The sequence below is a fragment of the Bombina bombina genome, chromosome 10 (genome assembly GCF_027579735.1).
Source record: "Bombina bombina isolate aBomBom1 chromosome 10, aBomBom1.pri, whole genome shotgun sequence".
In the NCBI taxonomy this organism is placed as follows: Eukaryota; Metazoa; Chordata; class Amphibia; order Anura; family Bombinatoridae; genus Bombina; species Bombina bombina.
Genome location: NC_069508.1, coordinates 38,735,512 through 38,760,106, shown reverse-complemented (window position 1 = coordinate 38,760,106; position 24,595 = coordinate 38,735,512). Strand labels below are relative to the sequence as shown.

General features: G+C 37.0%; 1 protein-coding gene across 1 annotated transcript in view; it reads left to right on the top strand.

Moving 5' to 3' along the window:
• Window positions 1-24,595, top strand: part of LOC128640692 (mucin-12-like) — a 195,408-nt gene that overhangs the window by 144,803 nt on the left and 26,010 nt on the right. Inside the window, exons 78-90 of the mRNA XM_053693121.1 lie at window positions 1,448-1,483; window positions 2,426-2,477; window positions 3,091-3,157; window positions 3,266-3,494; window positions 3,584-3,613; window positions 9,702-9,737; window positions 11,001-11,052; window positions 12,548-12,614; window positions 12,718-12,946; window positions 21,663-21,695; window positions 22,698-22,727; window positions 22,941-22,973; window positions 24,308-24,340. Of these exons, the coding sequence (XP_053549096.1) occupies window positions 1,448-1,483; window positions 2,426-2,477; window positions 3,091-3,157; window positions 3,266-3,494; window positions 3,584-3,613; window positions 9,702-9,737; window positions 11,001-11,052; window positions 12,548-12,614; window positions 12,718-12,946; window positions 21,663-21,695; window positions 22,698-22,727; window positions 22,941-22,973; window positions 24,308-24,340 (927 nt within the window). The remainder of the gene's footprint in view (window positions 1-1,447; window positions 1,484-2,425; window positions 2,478-3,090; window positions 3,158-3,265; window positions 3,495-3,583; window positions 3,614-9,701; window positions 9,738-11,000; window positions 11,053-12,547; window positions 12,615-12,717; window positions 12,947-21,662; window positions 21,696-22,697; window positions 22,728-22,940; window positions 22,974-24,307; window positions 24,341-24,595) is intronic.

The window sequence follows — 24,595 nt, the reverse complement described above, 5'->3', positions numbered from 1 at the left end:
TTTTTCTTGGCATTCTTTTAGAATACCGAGAATTTTACAGTTTCTTCAGGATGGTTTAGATAAGGGTTTGTCCGCAAGTTCTTTGAAAGGACAAATCTCCGCTCTTTCTGTTCTTTTTCACAGAAAGATTGCTATTCTTCCTGATATTCATTGTTTTGTACAAGCTTTGGTTCGTATAAAACCTGTCATTAAGTCAATTTCTCCTCCTTGGAGTTTGAATTTGGTTCTGGGAGCTCTTCAAGCTCCTCCGTTTGAACCTATGCATTCATTGGACATTAAACTACTTTCTTGGAAAGTTTTGTTCCTTTTGGCCATCTCTTCTGCTAGAAGAGTTTCTGAATTATCTGCTCTTTCTTGTGAGTCTCCTTTTCTGATTTTTCATCAGGATAAGGCGGTGTTGCGAACTTCTTTTGAATTTTTACCTAAAGTTGTGAATTCCAACAACATTAGTAGAGAAATTGTGGTTCCTTCATTATGTCCTAATCCTAAGAATTCTAAGGAGAGATCATTGCATTCTTTGGATGTTGTTAGAGCTTTGAAATATTATGTTGAAGCTACGAAATCTTTCCGTAAGACTTCTAGTCTATTTGTTATCTTTTCCGGTTCTAGGAAAGGCCAGAAAGCTTCTGCCATTTCTTTGGCATCTTGGTTGAAATCTTTAATTCATCTTGCCTATGTTGAGTCGGGTAAAATTCCGCCTCAGAGAATTACAGCTCATTCTACTAGGTCAGTATCTACTTCCTGGGCGTTTAGGAATGAAGCTTCGGTTGACCAGATCTGCAAAGCAGCAACTTGGTCCTCTTTGCATACTTTTACTAAATTCTACCATTTTGATGTATTTTCTTCTTCTGAAGCAGTTTTTGGTAGAAAAGTTCTTCAGGCAGCGGTTTCAGTTTGAATCTTCTGCTTATGTTTTTTGTTAAACTTTATTTTGGGTGTGGATTATTTTCAGCAGGAATTGGCTGTCTTTATTTTATCCCTCCCTCTCTAGTGACTCTTGTGTGGAAAGATCCACATCTTGGGTAGTCATTATCCCATACGTCACTAGCTCATGGACTCTTGTTAATTACATGAAAGAAAACATAATTTATGTAAGAACTTACCTGATAAATTCATTTCTTTCATATTAACAAGAGTCCATGAGGCCCACCCTTTTTTGTGGTGGTTATGATTTTTTTGTATAAAGCACAATTATTCCAATTCCTTATTTTTTATGCTTCGCACTTTTTTTCTTATCACCCCACTTCTTGGCTATTCGTTAAACTGATTTGTGGGTGTGGTGAGGGGTGTATTTATAGGCATTTTAAGGTTTGGGAAACTTTGCCCCTCCTGGTAGGAATGTATATCCCATACGTCACTAGCTCATGGACTCTTGTTAATATGAAAGAAATGAATTTATCAGGTAAGTTCTTACATAAATTATGTTTTTTATCTACTCTCCCTCCAGCCGGACAAACCACACAGGAGTCCAAAGTACCAAAAGGTAAATCTAAGCATTCTGTTACTTCTAATATTCTAATAGATGAAGCACAATGTCTTCAAACATGTGTGCATGTGTGTGTGTTTGTGTGCATGTGTGTGTATGAGCATGTGCATGCATGAATGTGTGTGCACGTGTGTGTGTGCATGTGTGTGTGCATGTGTGTGTTTGTGTGCATGGGTGTGTATGAGCATGTGCATGCATGAATGTGTGTACACGTGTGTGTGTGTGTGTGTGTATGTGTGGGTATGTGTGTTTGTGTGCATGTATTTGTATGCACATGTGCGTGCATGCATGTGTGTATGTATGTGTGGGTGTTTGTGTGCATGCGTGTGTATGCACATGTGCATGCATGTAGGTGAGGTTTGGGGGTTTGTGTGCCTGTGTGTGTATGAACATCTACGTGCATGAATGTGTGTGCATGTGTGTGTGTGTGTATGTGTGGGTATGTGTGTTTGTGTGCATGCGTGTGTATGCACATGTGCATGCATGTAGGTGAGGTTTGGGGGTTTGTGTGCCTGTGTGTGTATGAACATCTACGTGCATGAATGTGTGTGCACGTGTGTGTGTGTGTATGTGTGGGTATGTGTGTTTGTGTGCATGTATTTGTATGCACATGTGCGTGCATGCATGTGTGTATGTGTGGGTATGTGTGTTTGTGTCCATGCATGTATGTATGTGTGGGTATGTGTGTTTGTGTCCATGCATGTATGTATGTGTGGGTATGTGTGTTTGTGTCCATGCATGTATGGATGTGTGGGTATGTGTGTTTATGTCCATGCATGTATGTATGTGTGGGTATGTGTGTTTATGTCCATGCATGTATGTATGTGTGGGTATGTGTGTTTGTGTCCATGCATGTATGTATGTGTGGGTTTTTGTGTGCATGCGTGTGTAAAGGTATTTCAGTATAAAAATATAATCTTATTTTCTTCTGTATTATAGTATCTGCAGACTGTTCAATGGCAGGGAAGGACTTGTCTGCACTAGTTACATTGTAAGTATGGCCATAGCACCAGGATACTGTGAACAAAAAGCATTTGCCAAAGTCATGGACATTTTTTAACAATTCATAGTTTTAGCAAGGAACATTTTTTCTTCAGATATACAGCTATTACATCTGGTCCGATCCAAATGCCGAAGATGGTGGCCGCAAGCTGCATTGCGCAGTATTCGGAGCCGGATTTATTCTTGTACAAATCAAGATCTTAGTGTGTTGCACTTTCACAAGAATAAGTCCGGCTTCACAAATTGCTGAATGCGGCTTGCGGACTCCATCTGCGGCATTTTGGAACGGGCCAAAATCGCTGAATGCATGTCTAGTATATATGGTATGATTAAGGGTGGGTTGCCTGAAACATCACTTATTTTTAATTAACCTAATTAAACAACAAAGTTTTATTGGATTGAGGAGTGTTGCTACCTTACTTGTGAAAACAAAGTATATATTATAAGCCATATGCTGAAAGTAACATAAATGGCTTAATACTTTTTTTCTTTCCATTATGAGTATTATTTAAATTGATATTAAATTCTAAAACAAATGCGCCATCATTTAATTATTTTACAATCATTATAATAAAAGGTGATTGTTACTTCTTTCAATATAGAGTCACCTGCCTTGAAGGATGCCTAAATGAGAAAGGAGAGGTTTGGGGAACTGAAATCTACACAGATGTAAGAACCAATAGCCAATGTGCATTGTAGGACATTTCAGAGTTCTACAAGAATATGTCGTCTGTCAATCATTCTTGAAATATCCTTTGCTTGCATTTTCTTTATTAGGCTTCTTCCATTTGCCGAGCTGCCATTCACGCGGGAAGAATAGGTAACGACGGGGGTGAAATAAAAGTAAAGAAAAAGCCAGGACAGAACAGTTATGAAGAATCACATAGAAATGGGGTGAAAACAAAGAGTATGGGTGAATGGTCTGGCTCATTTGCATTCATCTCCTCATATGAATACCAGATTACTACAACATTTTCAGAAACATCATACAAAGATGGACCCACTGGTATACATCTCAATATATTTTAACTTACAGTATATGTCGCTTTTACTTGCAACTCATTAAGAAATCATTTGTTTCTCCTTTTGTAACAGAAATTACATGGGGCTCCGAACCATCTACAGGTAATATTTTATTTATAGATTTTTATTTGTGATGTTTTAGCAGAATTGTTAAAGGGACATGAAACTCAAACCTTTTCTTTCATTATTCAGCCAGAACATGTGATTTTAAACAACTTTTCAAATTACGTATTTCAATGATCTAATTTGCTTCAATTTGCTTATCTAATCCAGCTAAAAAACATAGCAACCTTTCGGCTAAATTACGAGTTTTGCGTTATACTGAAAAAGCAGCGTTATCAGGTTATAACTCTGCTTTTTCACTACCGCTGCTATTACGAGTCTTGCAGATTTAGGGGCACCGCACACTTTTTTGGCCTTGCCTCAAATCAACTTACGCAATTTGCGCATAGTCTATTTTCAATGGGACTTCCATAGCGCCGGTATTACGAGCTTGTCCTGGGAGGCCAAAAAGTGAGCAGTACACCCTATACCGTCAAGATTCGTACCGCATTTTAAAGTCAGTAGTTATGAGTTTTACACTACAAAGCTGTAGAATAAAACTCACAACTAAAGTGCTAAAAAGTACACTAACACCCATAAACTACCAATTAACCCCTAAACCGAGGCCCTCTCGCATCGCAAACACTAAAATTAAATTATTAACCCCTAATCTGCCGCTCCGGACATCGCCGCCACTATAATAAACATATTAACCCCTAAACTGCCGCACTCCCGCCTCGCAAACACAATTTAAATATTATTAACGCCTAATCTGCTGTCCCTAACACTGACGCCACCTACCTACATTTATTAACCCCTAATATGCCGCCCCCAACGTCGCCGCCACTATATTAAATTTATTAACCCCTAAATCTAAGTCTAACCCTAACATCCCCTAACTTAAATATAATTAAAATAAATCTAAATAAAACATACTATTAATAACTAAATAATTCCTATGTAAAACTAAATACTTACCTATAAAATAAACCCTAAGCTAGCTACAATATAACTAATAGTTACATTGTAGCTAACTTATGGTTTATTTTTATTTTACAGGCAAGTTTGTATTTATTTTAACTCGGTAGAATAGTTACTAAATAGTTATTAACTATTTAATAACTACCTAGCTAAAATAAATACACATTTTAAATAAAACCTAACCTATGTTACACTAACACCTAACCTAACCCTACAATTAATTAAATTCCCTAAATTAAATACAATTAACTAAATTCAAAACAATTAGCCAAATTACAAAAAAAATATTACAAGATCTTTAAACTAATTAACCTAATCTAATAGCCCTATCAAAATAAAAAAGCCCACCCAAAATAAAAAAAAACCCTAGCCTAAACTAAACTACCAATAGCCCTTAAAAAGGCCTTTTGCGGGGCATTGCCCCAAAGAAATCAGCTCTTTTACCTGTAACACAACCCCCCCAACAGTAAAACCTACCACCCACACAACCAACCCCCCAAATAAAAGCCTAACTAAAAAAAAACCTAAGCTCCCCATTGCCCTGAAAAGGGCATTTGGATGGGCATTGCCCTTAAAAGGGCAGTTAGCTCTATTGCGGCCTAAACCAAAAATAAAACCCACCCAATACACCCTTAAAAAATCCTAACACTAACCCCCGAAGATCCACTTACCGGGAGAAGTCTTCATCCAAGCGGCAAAATGTCCTCAATGAAGCAGGCAGAAGTGGTCTTCCAGACGGGCAGAAGTGGTTGGCGACAATGGGAGCGGCAGATTAGGGGTTAATAAGTGTAGGTAGGTTGCGGTGACATTGGGGGTGGGAGATTAGGGGTTAATAAATATAATGTAGGTGTCGGCGATGGCCAGGAGCAACAGATTAGGGGTTAATAATATTTAACTAATGTTTGTAATGCGGGAGTGCGGCGGTTTAGGGGTTAATATGTTTATTCTAGTGGCAGTGATGTCTGGTGCGGCATATTAGGGGTTAATAAATATAATGTAGGTGTCAGCGATGTCGGGGGCGTTAGATTAGGGGTTAATAAGTGTACGATTAGGGGTGTTTAGACTCTGGGGTCATTTTAGGGTGTTAGGTGTAAACATAACTTTAGTTTCCCCATAGGAATCAATGAGGCTGCGTTACTGAGATTTACGCTGCTTTTTTGCAGGTGTTTTTTTAGCCGGCTCTCCCCATTGATGTCTATGGGGAAATCGTGCACAAGCACGTACAACCATCTCACTGCTGACTTAAGCAGCGCTGGTATTGGAGTGCGGTATGTAGCACAATTTTGCTCTACGCTCACTTTTTGCCTTTTAACGCCGGGTTTGTAAAAACCTGTAATACCAGCGCTGTAGGTAAGTGAGTGGTGACAATAAAGTGCAAGTTAGTACAGCACCCCTAATAACGCAAAACTCGTAATCTGGCCGATTGTTTCTACAAAATTCTGTCCTGCATAAGAAAAGTCCCACTCAGGAGCACAGGAATTGACTTGTCATTGGTACTTCAGCTGCTATTCCTGATTGGCTCACCAGCAGTGCCCTGCTCATGACATACAATGCCTACAAGCGGATTTTACCTATGTGTTTAACGCACAAATTCTATGTACTAATAAATTGCATCAAAATGTCCCTTTAAGATCATGGGGATTTATGTATATTATTTCTGTTATAATCTTTTTTTAGCTGGAAAATAATCTATTCCAAAATTTAGTATTTTATAGATCAGAACTTGACATTATCTGTACTATGTGGCAAAGCTCATTAACTGTTTTGTAGGCAGGGCCATGTCAGTAGGGGGGTGACAGGTGGATAGTGGGCGATGTCAGGTTGTTTTATGGGCATATCTGGGTGGTTTATAGGTGGGATTAATGGAGATTCTGCAAATAGGGATATATCAATGTCTCAGAGCTCAAAATTAGGGACTGTCCCTCTTAAATAGGGACAGTCCGTCCCCAACACTCAACTGAAACTGCCCTCACCAAGGTTACTAACGATCTCCTTTCTGCTAAAAACAAAGGCTACTACTCTATACTCATCTTACTTGACCTATCTGCTGCCTTTGACACTGTTGACCATCCCCTTCTCCTACGGTCTCTCAGTTCTCTTGGTCTCTGTTACACTGCCCTCTCCTGGATTCACTCTTATCTCTCTAACAGATCCTTCTCAGTCTCTTTTGCTGGTGACTCCTCCTCTCTATTGTCCCTGTCTGTTGGAGTACCTCAAGGCTCTGTCCTGGGTCCTCTACTCTTCTCTATCTACACTTCTTCACTGGGTAAACTTATCAACAGCTATGGCTTCAGCTATCACCTCTATGCTGATGATACAAAGATCTACCTTTCCACCCCTGCACTCTCTCCTGTCAACTCTCACATCAGCGACTGCTTATCTGGCATTTCCTCCTGGATGGCCTCTCACCACCTAAAAATAAATATGTCCAAGACCGAACTACTTCTAATTCCCCCCTCTAGCTCCACTCCAATCTCTAATTTTTCTATCACTGTTGGCGGCACCACTATCTCCCCATCACCCCAAGTCCGCTGCCTCTGAGTCACGCTTGACTCAAATCTGTCCTTCATTCCCCACATCCAACTGCTCTCGTCATCCTGCCGCAACCACCTACTCAACATCTCCAAAATTCGCCCGTTTCTGAGTGCTGAAACTACCAAACAGCTCATCCACTCCCTGGTAATTTCCCGACTTGACTACTGTAACAACTTACTAACTGGCCTCCCTCACTCCCGCCTCTCTCCAATCTGTCCTAAATGCATCTGCCAGACTAATCCACCTCTCTCGACGCTCTGTTTCTGCTGCGCCTCTCTGTGAGTCCCTTCACTGGCTCCCCATTCACAACAGAGTTAAATTCAAAATTCTCACCCTGACCTACAAAGCCCTCACCAATGCTGCCCCACCCTACCTGTCCTCACTCATCAACAAATATACTCCTGCCCGTCCCCTAAGATCCAACAATGACCTGCTTCTTGCGTCCTCTACCATCACCTCCTCTCATTCTAGACTACAGGACTTCTCTCGTGCGGCACCAACCCTCTGGAACGCACTTCCTCGAGATGTCAGACTTGCCCCTAACCTCTCCTCCTTTAAACGTTCCCTAAAGACCTTTCTGTTCATGGAAGCTTATCACCCGACTTAACAAACTAACTTCAATTAACTAACAGTTGCCCTCTACAGGGAGTGCAGAATTATTAGGCAAGTTGTATTTTTGAGGATTAATTTTATTATTGAACAACAACCATGTTCTCAATGAACCCAAAAAAACTCATTAATATCAAAGCTGAATAGTTTTGGAAGTAGTTTTTAGTTTGTTTTTAGTTATAGCTATTTAGGGGGATATCTGTGTGTGCAGGTGACTATTACTGTGCATAATTATTAGGCAACTTAACAAAAAACAAATATATACCCATTTCAATTATTTATTTTTACCAGTGAAACCAATATAACATCTCAACATTCACAAATATACATTTCTGACATTCAAAAACAAAACAAAAACAAATCAGTGACCAATATAGCCACCTTTCTTTGCAGGGACACTCAAAAGCCTGCCATCCATGGGTTCTGTCAGTGTTTTGATCTGTTCACCATCAACATTGCGTGCAGCAGCAACCACAGCCTCCCAGACACTGTTCAGAGAGGTGTACTGTTTTCCCTCCTTGTAAATCTCACATTTGATGATGGACCACAGGTTCTCAATGGGGTTCAGATCAGGTGAACAAGGAAGCCATGTCATTAGATTTTCTTCTTTTATACCCTTCTTGCCAGCCACGCTGTGGAGTACTTGGACGCGTGTGATGGAGCATTGTCCTGCATGAAAATCATGTTTTTCTTGAAGGATGCAGACTTCTTCCTGTACCACTGCTTGAAGAAGGTGTCTTCTAGAAACTGGCAGTAGGACTGGGAGTTGAGCTTGACTCCATCCTCAACCCGAAAAGGCCCCACAAGCTCATCTTTGATGATACCAGCCCAAACCAGTACTCCACCTCCACCTTGCTGGCGTCTGAGTCGGACTGGAGCTCTCTGCCCTTTACCAATCCAGCCACGGGCCCATCCATCTGGCCCATCAAGACTCACTCTCATTTCATCAGTCCATAAAACCTTAGAAAAATCAGTCTTGAGATATTTCTTGGCCCAGTCTTGACGTTTCAGCTTGTGTGTCTTGTTCAGTGGTGGTCGTCTTTCAGCCTTTCTTACCTTGGCCATGTCTCTGAGTATTGCACACCTTGTGCTTTTGGGCACTCCAGTGATGTTGCAGCTCTGAAATATGGCCAAACTGGTGGCAAGTGGCATCTTGGCAGCTGCACGCTTGACTTTTCTCAGTTCATGGGCAGTTATTTTGCGCCTTTGTTTTTCCACACGCTTCTTGCGACCCTGTTGACTATTTTGAATGAAACGCTTGATTGTTCGAAGATCAAGCTTCAGAAGCTTTGCAATTTTAAGAGTGCTGCATCCCTCTGCAAGATATCTCACTATTTTTGACTTTTCTGAGCCTGTCAAGTCCTTCTTTTGAACCATTTTGCCAAAGGAAAGGAAGTTGCCTAATAATTATGCACACCTGATATAGGGTGTTGATGTCATTAGACCACACCCCTTCTCATTACAGAGATGCACATCACCTAATATGCTTAATTGGTAGTAGGCTTTCGAGCCTATACAGCTTGGAGTAAGACAACATGCATAAAGAGGATGATGTGGTCAAAATACTCATTTGCCTAATAATTCTGCACACAGTGTATCTCCTCACTAATATCATTCTCAACTCTGCAGTCCCCACCTCCTGTTTCCAATCCTCCTACCCATCTAGATTGTAAGTTCCCACAGGAACAGGGTCCTCAATTTCCCCTGTATTTGTCTGTAAAATTTTGTGTCTTATCGTATTGTTTCTCCACTGTACTGTTATCCTTGTACCCATTGGCAGCGCTGCGGAATCTGTCGGCGCTTTATAAATAAAGAATAATAATAATAATAGTTGTGAGGCCAGCTAAATTACTTTCATAAAATGTCTGATCTGTCATATTTTGTGATGATTTCTAAAAATTGGAATTTAAAACCTTACTAATTTACTATCATTATAAATGTCAAATTACTTGTGATTGTTTTATTTTTTTGTATTCCGTATGCATTACCTGCTATATAAGGATGTTTAATGTATGTTTTTCAGTTGTAGAAGAAGCATGGGATTCTGAAGCTAAACCAGGTAAATAAAAAAAGGAGCACATTTTTTTTCAACATAAATATAAGAATAATTCTAAGTATTTCAAATCCATAACACTGTTATTGTGTGGTTTTCAAGTGGTTTTGCCATACACAAACCTCCCAACCGTCCTGGAACTACTGTCATACCCACAGCTTCCCTGGTCAGGACAAATGCCTTGGTATCCACAGACCACCCTGGTGCTGACCACGGCCACAACATGTCCCAACTCCGCCCAACTGACCTACATCATGACCCCTCCCACCTATGGAACACTACCACGGCCCTGCCCCTTTTATACATGTTGTAAAATCATGGCAACATTGAATGAATTTTTGAGAAATGCATAATCATATACACATATACATCTATTACAGTCCATAAGAAAAAAACAACACCATTATTTTGGCATTTTCAAATTCAAAACACAAAAAACACCAGTGGGCCTCTGCTCTTAAAGGACCACTAAAAACAGTAGAATTTAATAACTGAAAAATACACAATAAAAGACCATACAATAGCAATTGCTTTGAATTTGAAATGAGCCGTAGAATATTTTATGCACATATAAACAAATAAATACATATGTTCATATTTACACACACACACACACATATATATATATATATATATATATATATATATATATATATATATTTGCAGCGGAGCCCTTTGCAGATAAGTAGCTGGTAAAGAAATTCCCTTCTGTTGCTATGGGTTACATTTATGAAGTTGCGAATGCAGTTTAGGGGGTCAATTTATTAAAGTCTGGCGGACATGATACGCTGTAGTGTAATATGTCTGCCAGACATCGCTGAATGCGGACAGCATACACTGTCCATATTCAGCATTGCACAAGCAGTTCTAGTGAACTGCTTGTGCAATACCGCCCCCTGCAGATCGTATAGGATCAGGCAGATTGATGTACGCAGTCTCAGAGGTGGCGTATGAGTTAAGGAGCAGCGGTCTATAGACCGCTGCTTTTTAACTCCTGTTTACGGCGAGCCTAAAGGCTTGCGCAGAAACAGGGTGAATTGGCCCAATTCGACGAATAATAAATTGACCCCTTGGAGTCCTTGTGCTGTAGGCTCACTCAAATAAGCCTGCAAGCACTAAGAATGGGCATTCTGAACATTTGTTATGAAACTAATGCTGAATATGGCTGACGCCAGTGGCATTCAACTATTTTCAGAGCCAGATCTGGATTTGCACACTGTGGCTTCTATAGTCAACTGTTTTTTTGTTTTTGTTTTTTCTTCATAATAGTGCCTGTATCCTGTACCATGGTAGGAAGAGATTTGCCTGGGCCAGTTACAATGTAAGTATGATCTTATCCTTCATCTGCTTAAAGGGACAGTATACACCTATTTTCATTTAACTGCATGTAATGGATACTACTATAAAGAGTAATATGCACAGATACTGATCTAAACATCCAGTATAAAACCGTTTAAAAACTTATTTAGATGCTCCCAGTTTAGCTCTGTTGAAAAGGTTAGCTGGAACACCAAGTGCAAGCAAAAATAGCAGACCCGCTCCCCTTCCTCTGCATATGAAAAGACTCATTACACAAACAGCAGCAAGCTGGAGTAGGTATACATTAGTATTCTCCTAAAACTTTGGGGCTTGGTTAGGAGTCTGAAAATCTGCGCAATGTTATTTAAAAATAAGCAAAACTATACATTTAAAAAAAAAACAAAAAAAAAACGTATGGGCTATATAAATGGATTATCTACAAAACATTTATGCAAAGAAAAATCTAGTGTATAATGTCCCTTTAAGCATAGGGCCCAATTATCTAAAACTTCCCACACTGGCCAGACTATCTAAGAAGTCTCATCAGTACTGGGCGATCCCATAAATGATTTTAGAAAGGCAATATTTAGCTTGAGAGATATTTAAATATTTATAGTAGTAGTGGATGTGAAAAAGAGACACATATGTTAAAATATAATGCTCAAAAAATGTCCCCAAAGATTTTATGTGATTTCTCTCCATACCATTGAGTTTTTGATCATCAGTCCCATAGACTTAAGTTATTGTTTTCTGGATTTTTTATTTAGAAAATTTACATTGTTTTACAGTCCAGAGAAATATCCCTTGAAAAGCATTTGAAGTATTATGGATTAGATTTATTACAAAGCATTTTCACTAGCATAATTAAATATTTCTGGAAATTCAGTTTTGAGTTTTAAGTTTAAATACCTGTCGTTTTTCAAAATTGAATACAAACATATAAACATTCCGGTTAAAGGGACACAAAACCCAAATTTTTTGTAAATTAGAAAGTTGCTTAAATTTGCATGCTCTGTCTGAATCATGAAAGAAGAAAAATGGGTTTTGTGTCCTTTTAAGAATGATTAATTATTCTATTACCAACATTACAGTTAAAGGGACAGTAAACACTTTGAGATGGTAATATAAAATGTATATATACTTTCATTATTTATTTTTTTACCTTTTACTGTAATTCCATTCTGAAATTGTGAGCTTTTCAGTTCCTGTTAGAAATGGAAATGGAATATTACACAGCCATTGACTGCACACTCTAGTGACCTATTTATAACTGTACCTAATTGGCCACAGCAGAGAAAGTAACCTAAGTTACAACATGGCAGCTCCCATTGTTTTATAGACACTAAAACTTATTTTGTCACTATTTAAACAGCTAATGAAACTTTAAAAAAAAATGCATCTACATATTATTCACAGACTAACCTTTTCTTTGAATGCATCATTCTATCTAGTTTTTTTATTGTTTAATGTCCCTTTAATATAAAAAGTTATTTCTTTGATTTTTTTTTTCTATTTAGAATTACTTGTCCTGAGGGATGCCTTAGTCAGAAAGGAGAGGTTTGGGGATCTGATGTCTACACGGATGTAAGTCTCTAGCACATTTGTACGTCAGATATTTATTACTGTGGAGACTATAAACTATCATCTTTATTAAAATTATTATTTAAAATATTTTTTTCACTATTAGGATTCTTCCATTTGCCGCGCTGCCATCCATTCAGGGTGCATTGATAATAAAGGAGGCCAAGCGATAGTGCAGAAAAAAGCTGGAGAAAAGAGCTATGTGGAATCCAATAGGAATGGTGTGAAAACAAGAAAGAAGGGGGAATGGTCTGAGTCATTTGGATTTATTTCATCATTTGAATATCAAACTATTTCAAAACATACAAAGTCCTTCCATAATTTCGGTCCAGCAGGTAACTCTCTCTTATTTCTAGAACTATTTATGTTATGTAGTTTGCAATTCTCTTATTATTAATTTGTTTAATAGATATAAGATGGGATTCTAGTTTATCTAAAGGTAATTTTGTTTCTGAATTATTTCTGATATTCAGATATTTGGTACACATATCTAAAGAAAGCAGGATATTACATTTATATAATTCATAAATTAGCTCAGAGCAGGCGGACAGGGTTATGGAGCTCGCCAGAAACACGGGCCCTCAAGCTCCATTCGGCGCTTGATAAATGGGCCCCCAAGTTTGCAATGCATGCGCTCTTTCTAATAACAATCCAAATTCTTGATACTTGAGAGACATTTACTGAGACATTTTACACTTATCAAATTTCACACCTAAAAACGTATGTATATATATACTGTATGCTATATAGTTTACTTATATATTGTTTTAAAAATATTTAGACATTTGTTTGTAAGCTATTATGTGATTTCTTTCAAAATTGCTACAGATTTCAAATGGGAATCTGAACCACCAACAGGTCATTTTTAAAGGGACAGTCTACACCAGAATTGTTATTGTTTTAAAAGATAGATAATCCCTTTATTATCCAGTCCCCAGTTTTGCATAACCAACACAGTTATAATAATATACTTTTAACCTCTGTGATTATCTTGTATCTAAGCCTCTGCAAACTGCCCCTTTTTCCAGTTCTTTTGACAGATTTGCAGTCTAGCCAATCAGTGCCTGCTCCCAGATTACTTCACGTGCACGAGCACAGTGTTATCTATATGAAATACGTGAACTAACACCCTCTAGTGGTGAAAAACTGTTAAAATGCAATCTGAAAGAGGTGGGCTTCAAGGTCTAAGAAATTAGCATATGAACCTCCTAGGTTAAGCTTTCAACTAAGAATACCAAGAGAACAAAGAAAAATTGGTGATAAAAGTAAATTGGAAAATTGTTTAAAATTACATGCTCTATCTGAATCATGAAAGTTTATTTTGGCCTAGACTGTCCCTTTAAATAATTTTTAGACATTTTCTTAAATGTCTAAATGTTATTTGTTTAAATTCAGCCTATTTTATAGTTGAAATGTATATATATATATAATTCAACATTTATTCAAATCCAGTAGTATATGTGCAGACATATATTGTAAATATATATATTAATATACACACACAAAAGCAACTTACATTATTTCCTTAGTTCTTAGTTACATGCAAAAAAAGAAGGTCAATTCTGATTTCATATCACTTTTAATGGATATTTGGGGGCCGATTTACTATGCAGCGTATGCTGCAGTTTCCGTGCGAACCTTCAGGAAACAAGAGTTAAGGAGCAGAGGTCCTAAAACCGCTGCTCCTTGACTTGTCAGTCACCTCTGAGGGGGCAGACAGCAATCATCCTGATCAGATACGATTGGGATGACTGACACCCCCTGCTAGCGGCCAATGTGCAGGGGGCATTGCACATGCATTTCACTACAGCGGATCATGTCCGCCCGCACATTCATAAATCGGCCCCTAAAACTTTGTGTTTCTTCCAATGAGTTTACTCATATAGGGCCAGATTACGAGTTAAGCACAAACGTTTGCACGCAAATGATATTGGGTTTTCGAATTTGTTTGTGCACAAGTTAAATTGCATTTTTATTACAAGTTACAAGTAAATGCAAATGCGTGAGCCCAAACGTTATTTAAGCTAGAATGATTACCGCATCCTCAGAGCTCTGGTTAACTGTTTTGTGGGGGGGGGAAAGTGTCACAAAATACATCAAAAATATATTACAAAGCACAGTTACACTCATAATACCAGTATCTAATAAAAATTATTACCAAAACTTATTGCACACAAAAGTCATAAAGGCTCAAAGTTATGAGATCTCAGGTATTAGGGAAAAAAAGACAGACAAAGGGCTTTAACATAGAGACATACATATACATATATAAATATGCATATGTATGTATATAAATATATATATTTATGTCTACTATTTATGTATACATATGTATTTATATGTGTATTTATGTATTTACAAAACATATATACACATATAAATACATATGTACACACATATAGAAGTGCATTGAAGCCCTTTGCAGTTAAAGGGACATGCCACCCACATTTTTTCTTTTATGATTTAGAAAGATAATGCAATGTTAAACATCTTTCTAATTTACTTATATTATCTAATTTGTTTTATTCTCTTGATATTCTTTGATGAAAAGCATATCTAGATATGCTCACTAGCTGCTGATTGGTTGCTGCACATAGTAGCATCATGTGATTGGCTCACCATGTACATTGCTTTTTCTTCAAATAAGGATATTTAAAAAATTAAGCAAAATAAATTATGGAAGTAAATTGGAATGTTGTTTAAATGTCTATTCTCTATCTGAATCATGAAAGAAAGATTTTTGGTTTAGTGGCCCTTTAAGTACATGAAAACATGTAAAAGTATTTATGCAACATTCATATTTAATAAATATTTTAACTATGTATTTACTGTAAATATTTCACATTCCAATGTCCTTCACATGGGGGAATAGGTTCTAATTATTTTTAAATAGATATTCCTATATATATCTATATATATATCTATACCTATATATAATCATCTATATATAGATAGATATATATTTTACCAAAAAACCCCATCATATATATATATATATTTATATATATATATATATATATATATATATATATATATATATATTTTAGCGCACTATGGGGCCGATTTATTTAAGTACGAATAGACATTATACAATGTATCGTGCAATCAGCCGCTAGCAGGGGGTGTCAATCACCCCCTGATTGGAACAGCCAATAAAATGCAAGCTCAATCTGATTGGCTGATGGATCAGCCAATCCGATTGAACTTGAATCTGATTGGCTGATTGGGTTAGGGTTAGACTTAGCTTTAGGGGTTAATACATTTATTAGAGTAGCGGCGAGGTCCGGTCGGCAGATTAGGGGTTAATAAGTGTAGGTAAGGTAGCGGCGACGTTGGGGGGGGCAGATTAGGGGTTAATAAATATAATATAGGGGTCGGCGATGTTAGGGGCAGCAGATTAGGGGTACATAGGTATAATGTAGGTTGCGGCGGTGTCTGGAGCGGCAGATTAGGGATTAATAGTGTAATGCAGGTGTCAGCGATAGCGGGGGCGGCAGATTAGGGGTTAATAAGTGTAAGGTTAGGGGTGTTTAGACTCGGGGGTTCATGTTAGGGTGTTAGGTGCAGACTTAGAAAGTGTTTCCCCATAGGAAACAATGGAGCTGCGTTGGGAGCTGAACGCTGCTTTTTTGCAGGTGTTAGTTTTTTTTTCAGCCCAAACTGCCCCATTGTTTCCTATGGGGGAATCGTGCACATGTTACCAATCACAGGGATCATCACCAGTTTCTCAGGTTTGCCTTTCTGGACAAGCTTTTCCAGTTTATTGCCCTTCTGTTTGGTCTTGCCACAGCTCCCAGAATATTCACAAAGGTCCTGGGAGCCCTATTGGCAATGATCAGATCCAAGGGAATTTCAGTGGCACCTTATCTAGACGACATCTTGGTTCAGGCATCATCTTTTCAGCTAGCAAAATCTCATACAGAGATGTTGTTGTCTTTTCTACGTTCCCACGGGTGGAAAGTGAATCTGGAAAAGAGTTCTCTAGTTCCATCTACAAGAGTGTGTTTCCTAGGAACCATCATAGATTCCTTGTACATGAAGATTTTTCTGATGGATGTCAGAAAATCCAAACTTCTTGCTGCTTGCCTTTCTCTCCAGTCTGCTTTTCATCCAACAGTGGCTCAATGCATGGAGGTGATTGGTCTGATGGTGGCTTCCATGGACATGATTCCTTTTGCTCAGTTCCATCTGCGATGTATCCCAGAGTCTTGGGGCACTTGCTTCCTGAGACCTTCCTGGGTGATTGTGACTATGGACGCCATCCTGTCAGGCTGGGGAGCTGTTTGGGGTTCTCTAAAAGCTCAGGACCTGTGGTCTCAGGAAAAGTCTTCTCTTCCTATAAACATCTTGGAGTTAAGGGCAATCTTCAATGCCCTGTCTGCATGGCCTCAATTATCTTTAGTCCAGTTTAACAGATTCCAGTCGGACAACATCACCTCAGTGGCTTACATCAACCACCAGGGAGGGACTCGGAGTTCCTTGGCCATGAAGGAGATGAAGCTTACGATCGTCTCCTATCTGCCATCCACATTCCAGATGTGGACAATTGGCGGTCATTGATACTATGTTTCAGGCTCGCAAATCCGTTACTCGCAAGATTTACCATAAGGTATGGCGTAAATATATTTATTATTGCGAATCTAAGGGTTTCTCCTGGAGCCGGGTACGGATTCCCCGTTTTTTATCTTTTCTTTAGGATGGCCTGGAGAAAGGTTTGTCAGTCAGTACTCTGAAGGGTCAGATTTCTGCATTATCTATCCTTTTGCACAAACATCTGGCAGATTTACCAGATGTTCAAGCTTTTGTACAGGCCCTGGTCCGAATCAGGCCAATGTTTAAACCTGTTGCTCCTCCTTGGAGCCTTAATCTAGTTCTTAAAGTTTTGCAGCAGGCTCAGTTTGAGCTGATGCATGTTGTTGATATCCAATTGTTATCTTGGAAGGTTTTGTTTCTTCTTGCTATTTCTATCGCTCACAGAGTTTCTGAGCATTCTGCTCTGCAGTGTGATTCCCCGTACCTTATCTTTCATGCACATAAGGCAGTCCTTTGTACTAAATTGTGTTTTCTCCCTAAGGTGGTGTCGGATCAAAACATTAATCAGGGAATTGTAGTTCCTTCTTTTTGTCCTAATCCATCTTCTCATAAGCAACGTCTTTTGCATAACTTGGATGATTAGGCTATCTTCTGCCCTGTTTGTTGTTTTCTCTGGAAAGCGTAAAGGTCAGAAGGCCACTTGTACTACTCTTTCCCTCTGGTTAAGAAGTATGATTCGTTTGGCTTATGAGACTGCTGGACAGCAGCCTCCTGAGAGAATTACGGCTCATTACACTAGGGCTGTCTCTTCTTCTTGGGCTTTCAAAAATGAAGTTTCTGTGGAACAAATTTGCAAACAGCAACATGGTCATCTTTGCATACTTTTTCCAAATTCTAAAAATGTGATACTTTTGCCTCCGCTGAGGCTTCTTTTGGGAGAAAGGTTCTTCAAGCGGTGGTGTCTTCTGTTTAGATCCTCTTGCCTTTTTTCTCCCTCCCTATTCATTCTGTGTCCTCTAGCTTGGGTATTAGTTCCCACTAGTAATTGGAATGACGTTGTGGACTCTCCATGTCATAAGAAAGAAAACAAAATTTATGCTTACCTGATAAATTTATTTATTTCCGGACATGGAGAGTCCACAACCCCACCCTCTTTTGAATTATAATTCGGCAGTTTTTTTAGTAAGGCTCAGGCACCTTTTTCACCCTTGTGTTTCTTCTTTTTCCATTTTCCTTCGTCTGAATGGATTATGGGTAAGGAATGTTACACTTAACAGCTTTGCTGGGGCGCTCTTTGCCTCCTTCTGCTGGCCAGGAGTTGAATTTCCCACTAGTAATTGGAATGACGTAGTGGACTCTCCATGTCCGGAAAGAAAGAAATTTATCAGGTAAGCATAAATTTTGTTTTTCAACCTATTAATGCATGATTTATTTTCAAAATTATTACAGTTATTAAGTGGGAGTCCAAACCACAAACTGGTAATTTTTTTAATTCACTTTTAGGCATTTGTTTTAAATGATAAGGGAAAATATATCTTATCCATAAAGTTTAAGTTATCACTCTTCTTGTTTATTGGAAATTTGAGCTTTGTACTCATGTCAACCTGTTGCATGTAAGAGCAGCTAGAAATATTGGTGCATTTAACAACATTTTACATTTTTGGAGGATTTTTAATTTAAAGGGACAGTTTACTCAAACATTTTATCCCCTTTAATTTGTTCCCAATGACCCACTTTACCTGCTAGAGTGTATGTAATTGTTTACAAGTATTTCCATTAACCTTATATTGGCATTTGAATTAGTTGATTTAGCCTGTGGTATCCCCACCCATCCTGAAAGTATTTGGCCTCAAGGCCAAGCTGTGTTAACACAGCCAGTAGAAGAAATTACACTCCCAGTGGGTTATAGAAGAGATAAGGTAATAAAATGTTAATTTTCCATTGTCCTATTGGTGATTGGTTTATGGACAGATATAAGATAAAGAAGCATGTATATATATACACGCTGTGATGAAGTAATGAGATCTGATTATACCTACAGATATAAGATAAAGAAGCAGGTATATGTACACAATGTGATACAGTAATGAGATCTGATTATACCTACAGATATAAGATAAAGACACATGTATATGTACACAATGTGATACAGTAATGAGATCTGATTATACCTACAGATATAAAATAAAGACACATGTATATGTACACAATGTGATACAGTAATGAGATCTGATTACACCTACAGATATAAGATAAAGACACATGTATATGTACACAATGTGATAAAGTAATGAGATCTGATTCTAACTACAGATAAAAGATAAAGAAGCATGTACATGTACACAATGTGATAAAGTAATGAGATCTGATTATACCTACAGATATAAATAAAGAAGCAAGTATATGTACACAATGTGATACAGTAATGAGATCTGATTATACCTATAGATATAAGATAAAAACACATGTATATGTACACAATGTGATAAAGTAATGAGATATGATTATACCTATAGATATAAGATAAAGACACATGTATATGTACACAATGTGATAAAGTAATGATCTGATTATACCTACAGATATAAGATAAAGAAGCAGGTATATGTACACAATGTGATACAGTAATGAGATCTGATTATACCTACAGATATAAGATAAAGAAGCAGGTATATGTACACAATGTGATAAAGTAATGAGATCTGATTATACCTACAGATATAAGATAAAGAAGCAGGTATATGTACACAATGTGATACAGTAATGAGATCTGATTATACCTACAGATATAAGATAAAGACACATGTATATGTACACAATGTGATACAGTAATGAGATCTGATTATACCTACAGATATAAAATAAAGACACATGTATATGTAGACAGTGTGATAAAGTAATGAGATCTGATTATACCTACAGATATAAGATAAAGACACATGTATATGTACACAATGTGATAAAGTAATGAAATCTGATTATACCTACAGATATAAGATAAAGACACATGTATATGTACACAATGTGATACAGTAATGAGATCTGATTACACCTACAGATATAAGATACAGAAGCAGGTATATGTACACAAAGTGATACAGTAATGAGATCTGATTATACCTACAGATATAAGATAAAGAAGCATGTACATGTACACAATGTGATAAAGTAATGAGATCTGATTATACCTACAGATATAAATAAAGAATCAAGTATATGTACACAATGTGATACAGTAATGAGATCTGATTATACCTATAGATATAAGATAAAAACACATGTATATGTACACAATGTGATAAAGTAATGAGATCTAATTATACATTCAAGCTCAACCCATTTTATTAGGTTGTGGCTTCAGAACACAACATCAGCTAATTCATTTACACAAATTAGCCTTAAAAAGCAAATCTCATACATTTTATACTCTGCAGTTGGTAAAAAAAAGTAATTGGAAACACATTAAGGGAAAAACAATTTTATAGTATACTGTCCCTTTAAGTTTTACATTTCCAATAAATATGAGTTTAGACCAGGCATTTCCTTCTTTTTTCTCATTTCAGTTGCAGGTAAGTAGCTAAGATTACTTGAATCAAGAATTTTCTCTATATAAACTACACAAACACTTATGTTAGATGAGCTGTCAGCCTCTATGTAATTGGTAATATCTGAATGAGCTATTTTACATGACAGTTAAAAAAACTAAATGACTAACTTGGGCTCGATTTATCAAGCAAGGGCAGACAGGGGCGGACATATTCTCCCCTGTCCGCCCCAGCTCTCCTCTGGCGGGCAGCAATCCGCTGCCGGAATTTTAGATTGCACAAGAGCGATATTTTGCGCTCACGTGCAATCCTGCAGTCAAAGGAAGGAGAACGGCTTGATTAATCGAGCCCCTTGTATGTTATTGCTATTTGATCCTGTTAACTTCAACATACTAGTAAGGTCCTTTACATAACTAGATCACATAGAGAAGAATACGGTTAATGCATTATAGATATATATTAAATATATTCACAAGGAAAGTCTATCATGTGAGTGTGTTTGTTTTAATAAAGCAACAATATTATAACAAATAAATAAAAGTTATGCTTTAAACAAAACACACCTGAGAACTCATACAGAGCACATGGTACTATAAAGTATATGCTTTAAACAAAACACACCTGAGAACTCATACAGAGCACATGGTACTATAAAGTATATGCTTTAAACAAAACACACCTGAGAACTCATACAGAGCACATGGTACTATAAAGTATATGCTTTCAGTAGCTTACTAAACTGAACAAGGGTAGATAATTGGCTTTTGTCTTTTTAGGAATCTTCAAACCATTTCTTTAATATTCTTAAAGACATAGGCAATACATGTGTAAAACATACATTAGACTGAGATAGGACATTACAATATTATTGAGTTGATTACATTCAGTGTACAGCAACTGATGTGCTCACAAACATGTGATATATTGTATATTGCTTCCAGCCCCTAACATATGATTGTTTTTCACATTTCAGGAGAAATTAAATGGGAATCCAGACCACCCACAGGTAATATGTTAAATGTAGCAGAAACTCCCAAAATATCAAAATAAAGTGCAACAGTGTTTCTTCTGTTCAAGAAAATGTTTGTGTGTTTGTGTGTCTATAGATTACAAACATGTATGCACGTATTATTTATATAACTTGTATGCACTTATTTATATAATATGTATGCACTTATTTATATAATATGTATGCACTTATTTATATAATATGTATGCACTTAGTTATATAATATCTATGCACTTATTTATATAATATGTATGCACTTAGTTATATATGTATGCACTTATTTATATAATATGTATGCACTTATTTATATATGTATGCACTTATTTATATAATATGTATGCAATTATTTATATAATATGTATGCACTTATTTATATATGTATGCACTTATTTATATAATATGTATGCATTTATTTATATAATATGTATGCACTTATTATTTATATAACATGTATCCACTTATTATTTATATAACATATATGCACTTATTATTTATATAACCTGTATGCACTTATTTATATAATATGCATGCACTTATGATTTATATAACATGTATGCACTTATTTATATAATATGTATGCACTTATTTATATAACATGTATGCACTTATTTATATAATATGTATGCATTTATTTATATAATATGTATGCATTTATTTATATAATATGTTTACACTTATAATTTATATAACATATGTATGCAATTATTATTTATATAACGTACATGCACTTATTATTTATATAAAGTATGCACTTATTATTTATATAACATGTATGCACTTATTTATATAATATGTATGCACTTATTATTTAAATAACCAATGCACTTATTATTTAAATAACGTATGCAATTATTATTTATATAACATGTATGCACTTATTATTTATATAACGTATGCACGTATTATTTATATAACATGTATGTCCTTATTATTTATATAACATGTATGCACTTATTCTTTATATATAAAGTATGCACAATATTTTTCACTTTCCAACAGAAATAAAATGGGAGTCTAAATTACCAACAGGTAATAAGTTGTTTTGTCTTTCTCTATTTCTCTTTATTAAAACTTAGCAGAACAAAGATATAAGCAATAAATGTGTAATATAACTTTAGACTAAGGTAGGATATCCCAGTATTAGTAAGTTGGTCCATTTCAGTTTAATACGATGTTCACACATCAGTGCAATATTGTATATTGTTTTCACGCCATGATTTATTTTTATTTTTTTTATTTTAGGAGAAATGAAATGGGAATCAAACCCACCTCAAGGTAAAAAAGGTAAAATGTTACCATATTAATGCATTTTTAGAAGTGTTGTTAAACCTATTGGCCTCTATTTAACAAAGTCTGGCGTACCTGATCCGACAGTGCGGATCAGGTCCGATAGACCTCGCTGAATACGGCAAGCAATACGCTCTCCGTATTCAGCATTGCACCCGCAGCTCACAAGAGCTGCTGGTGCAACACCGCCCCCTGCTGACTTGCAGCCAATGGGCCGCCAGCAGGGAGGTGTCAATCAACCCGATCGTACTCGATCGGGTTGATTTCCGGCGATGTCTGTCCACCTGCTCAGGAATTTTAGATTGCACAAGAGCGATATTTTGCGCTCACGTGCAATCCTGCAGTCAAAGGAAGGAGAACGGCTTGAATAATCGAGCCCCTTGTATGTTATTGTTATTTGATCCTGTTAACTTCAACATACTAGTAAGGTCCTTTACATAACTAGATCACATAGAGAAGAATACGGTTAATGCATTATAGATACATATTAAATATATTCACAAGGAAAGTCTATCAAGTGAGTGTGTTTGTTTTAATAAAGCAACAATATTATAACAAATAAATAAAAGTTATACTTTAAACAAAACACACCTGAAAACTCATACAGAGCACATGGTACTATAAAGTATATGCTTTAAACAAAACACACCAGAGAACTCATACAGAGCACATGGTACTATAAAGTATATGCTTTCAGTAGCTTACTAAACTGAACAAGGGTAGATAATTGGCTTTTGTCTTTTTAGGAATCTTCAAACCATTTCTTTAATATTCTTAAAGACATAGGCAATACATGTGTAAAACATACATTAGACTGAGATAGGACATTACAATATTATTGAGTTGATCACATTCGCAGGCCCATTTATCAAGCTCCGTATGGAGCTTGAAGGGCCGTGTTTCTGGCGAGTCTTCAGACTCGCCAGAAACACAAGTTATGAAGCAGCGGTCTAAAGACCGCTGCTTCATAACCCTGTCCGCCTGCTCTGAGCAGGCGGACAGGAACCGCCGGAAATCAACCCGATCGAATACGATCGGGTTGATTGACAGCTCCCTGCTGGCGGCCGATTGGCCGCGAGTCAGCAGGGGGCGGCGTTGCACCAGCAGCTCTTGTGAGCTGCTGGTGCAATGTTAAATGTGGAGAGCGTATTGCTCTCCGCATTTAGCGAGGTCTTGCGGACCTGATCCGCAGTGTCGGATCAGGTCCGCAAGCCCTTTGATAAATGGGCCCCTTAGTGTACAGCAACTGATGTGCTCACAAACATGTGATATATTGTATATTACTTCCAGCCCCTAACATATGATTTTTTTTCACATTTCAGGAGAAATTAAATGGGAATCCAGATCACCCACAGGTAATATGTTAAATGTAGCAGAAACTCCCAAAATATCACAATAAAGTGCAACAGTGTTTCTTCTGTTCAAGAAAATGTGTGTGTGTTTGTGTGTCTATAGATTACAAACATGTATGCACTTATTATTTATATAACTTGTATGCACTTATTTATATAATATGTATGCACTTATTTATATAATATGTATGCACTTATTTATATAATATGTATGCACTTATTTATATAATATGTATGCACTTAGTTTTATAATATGTA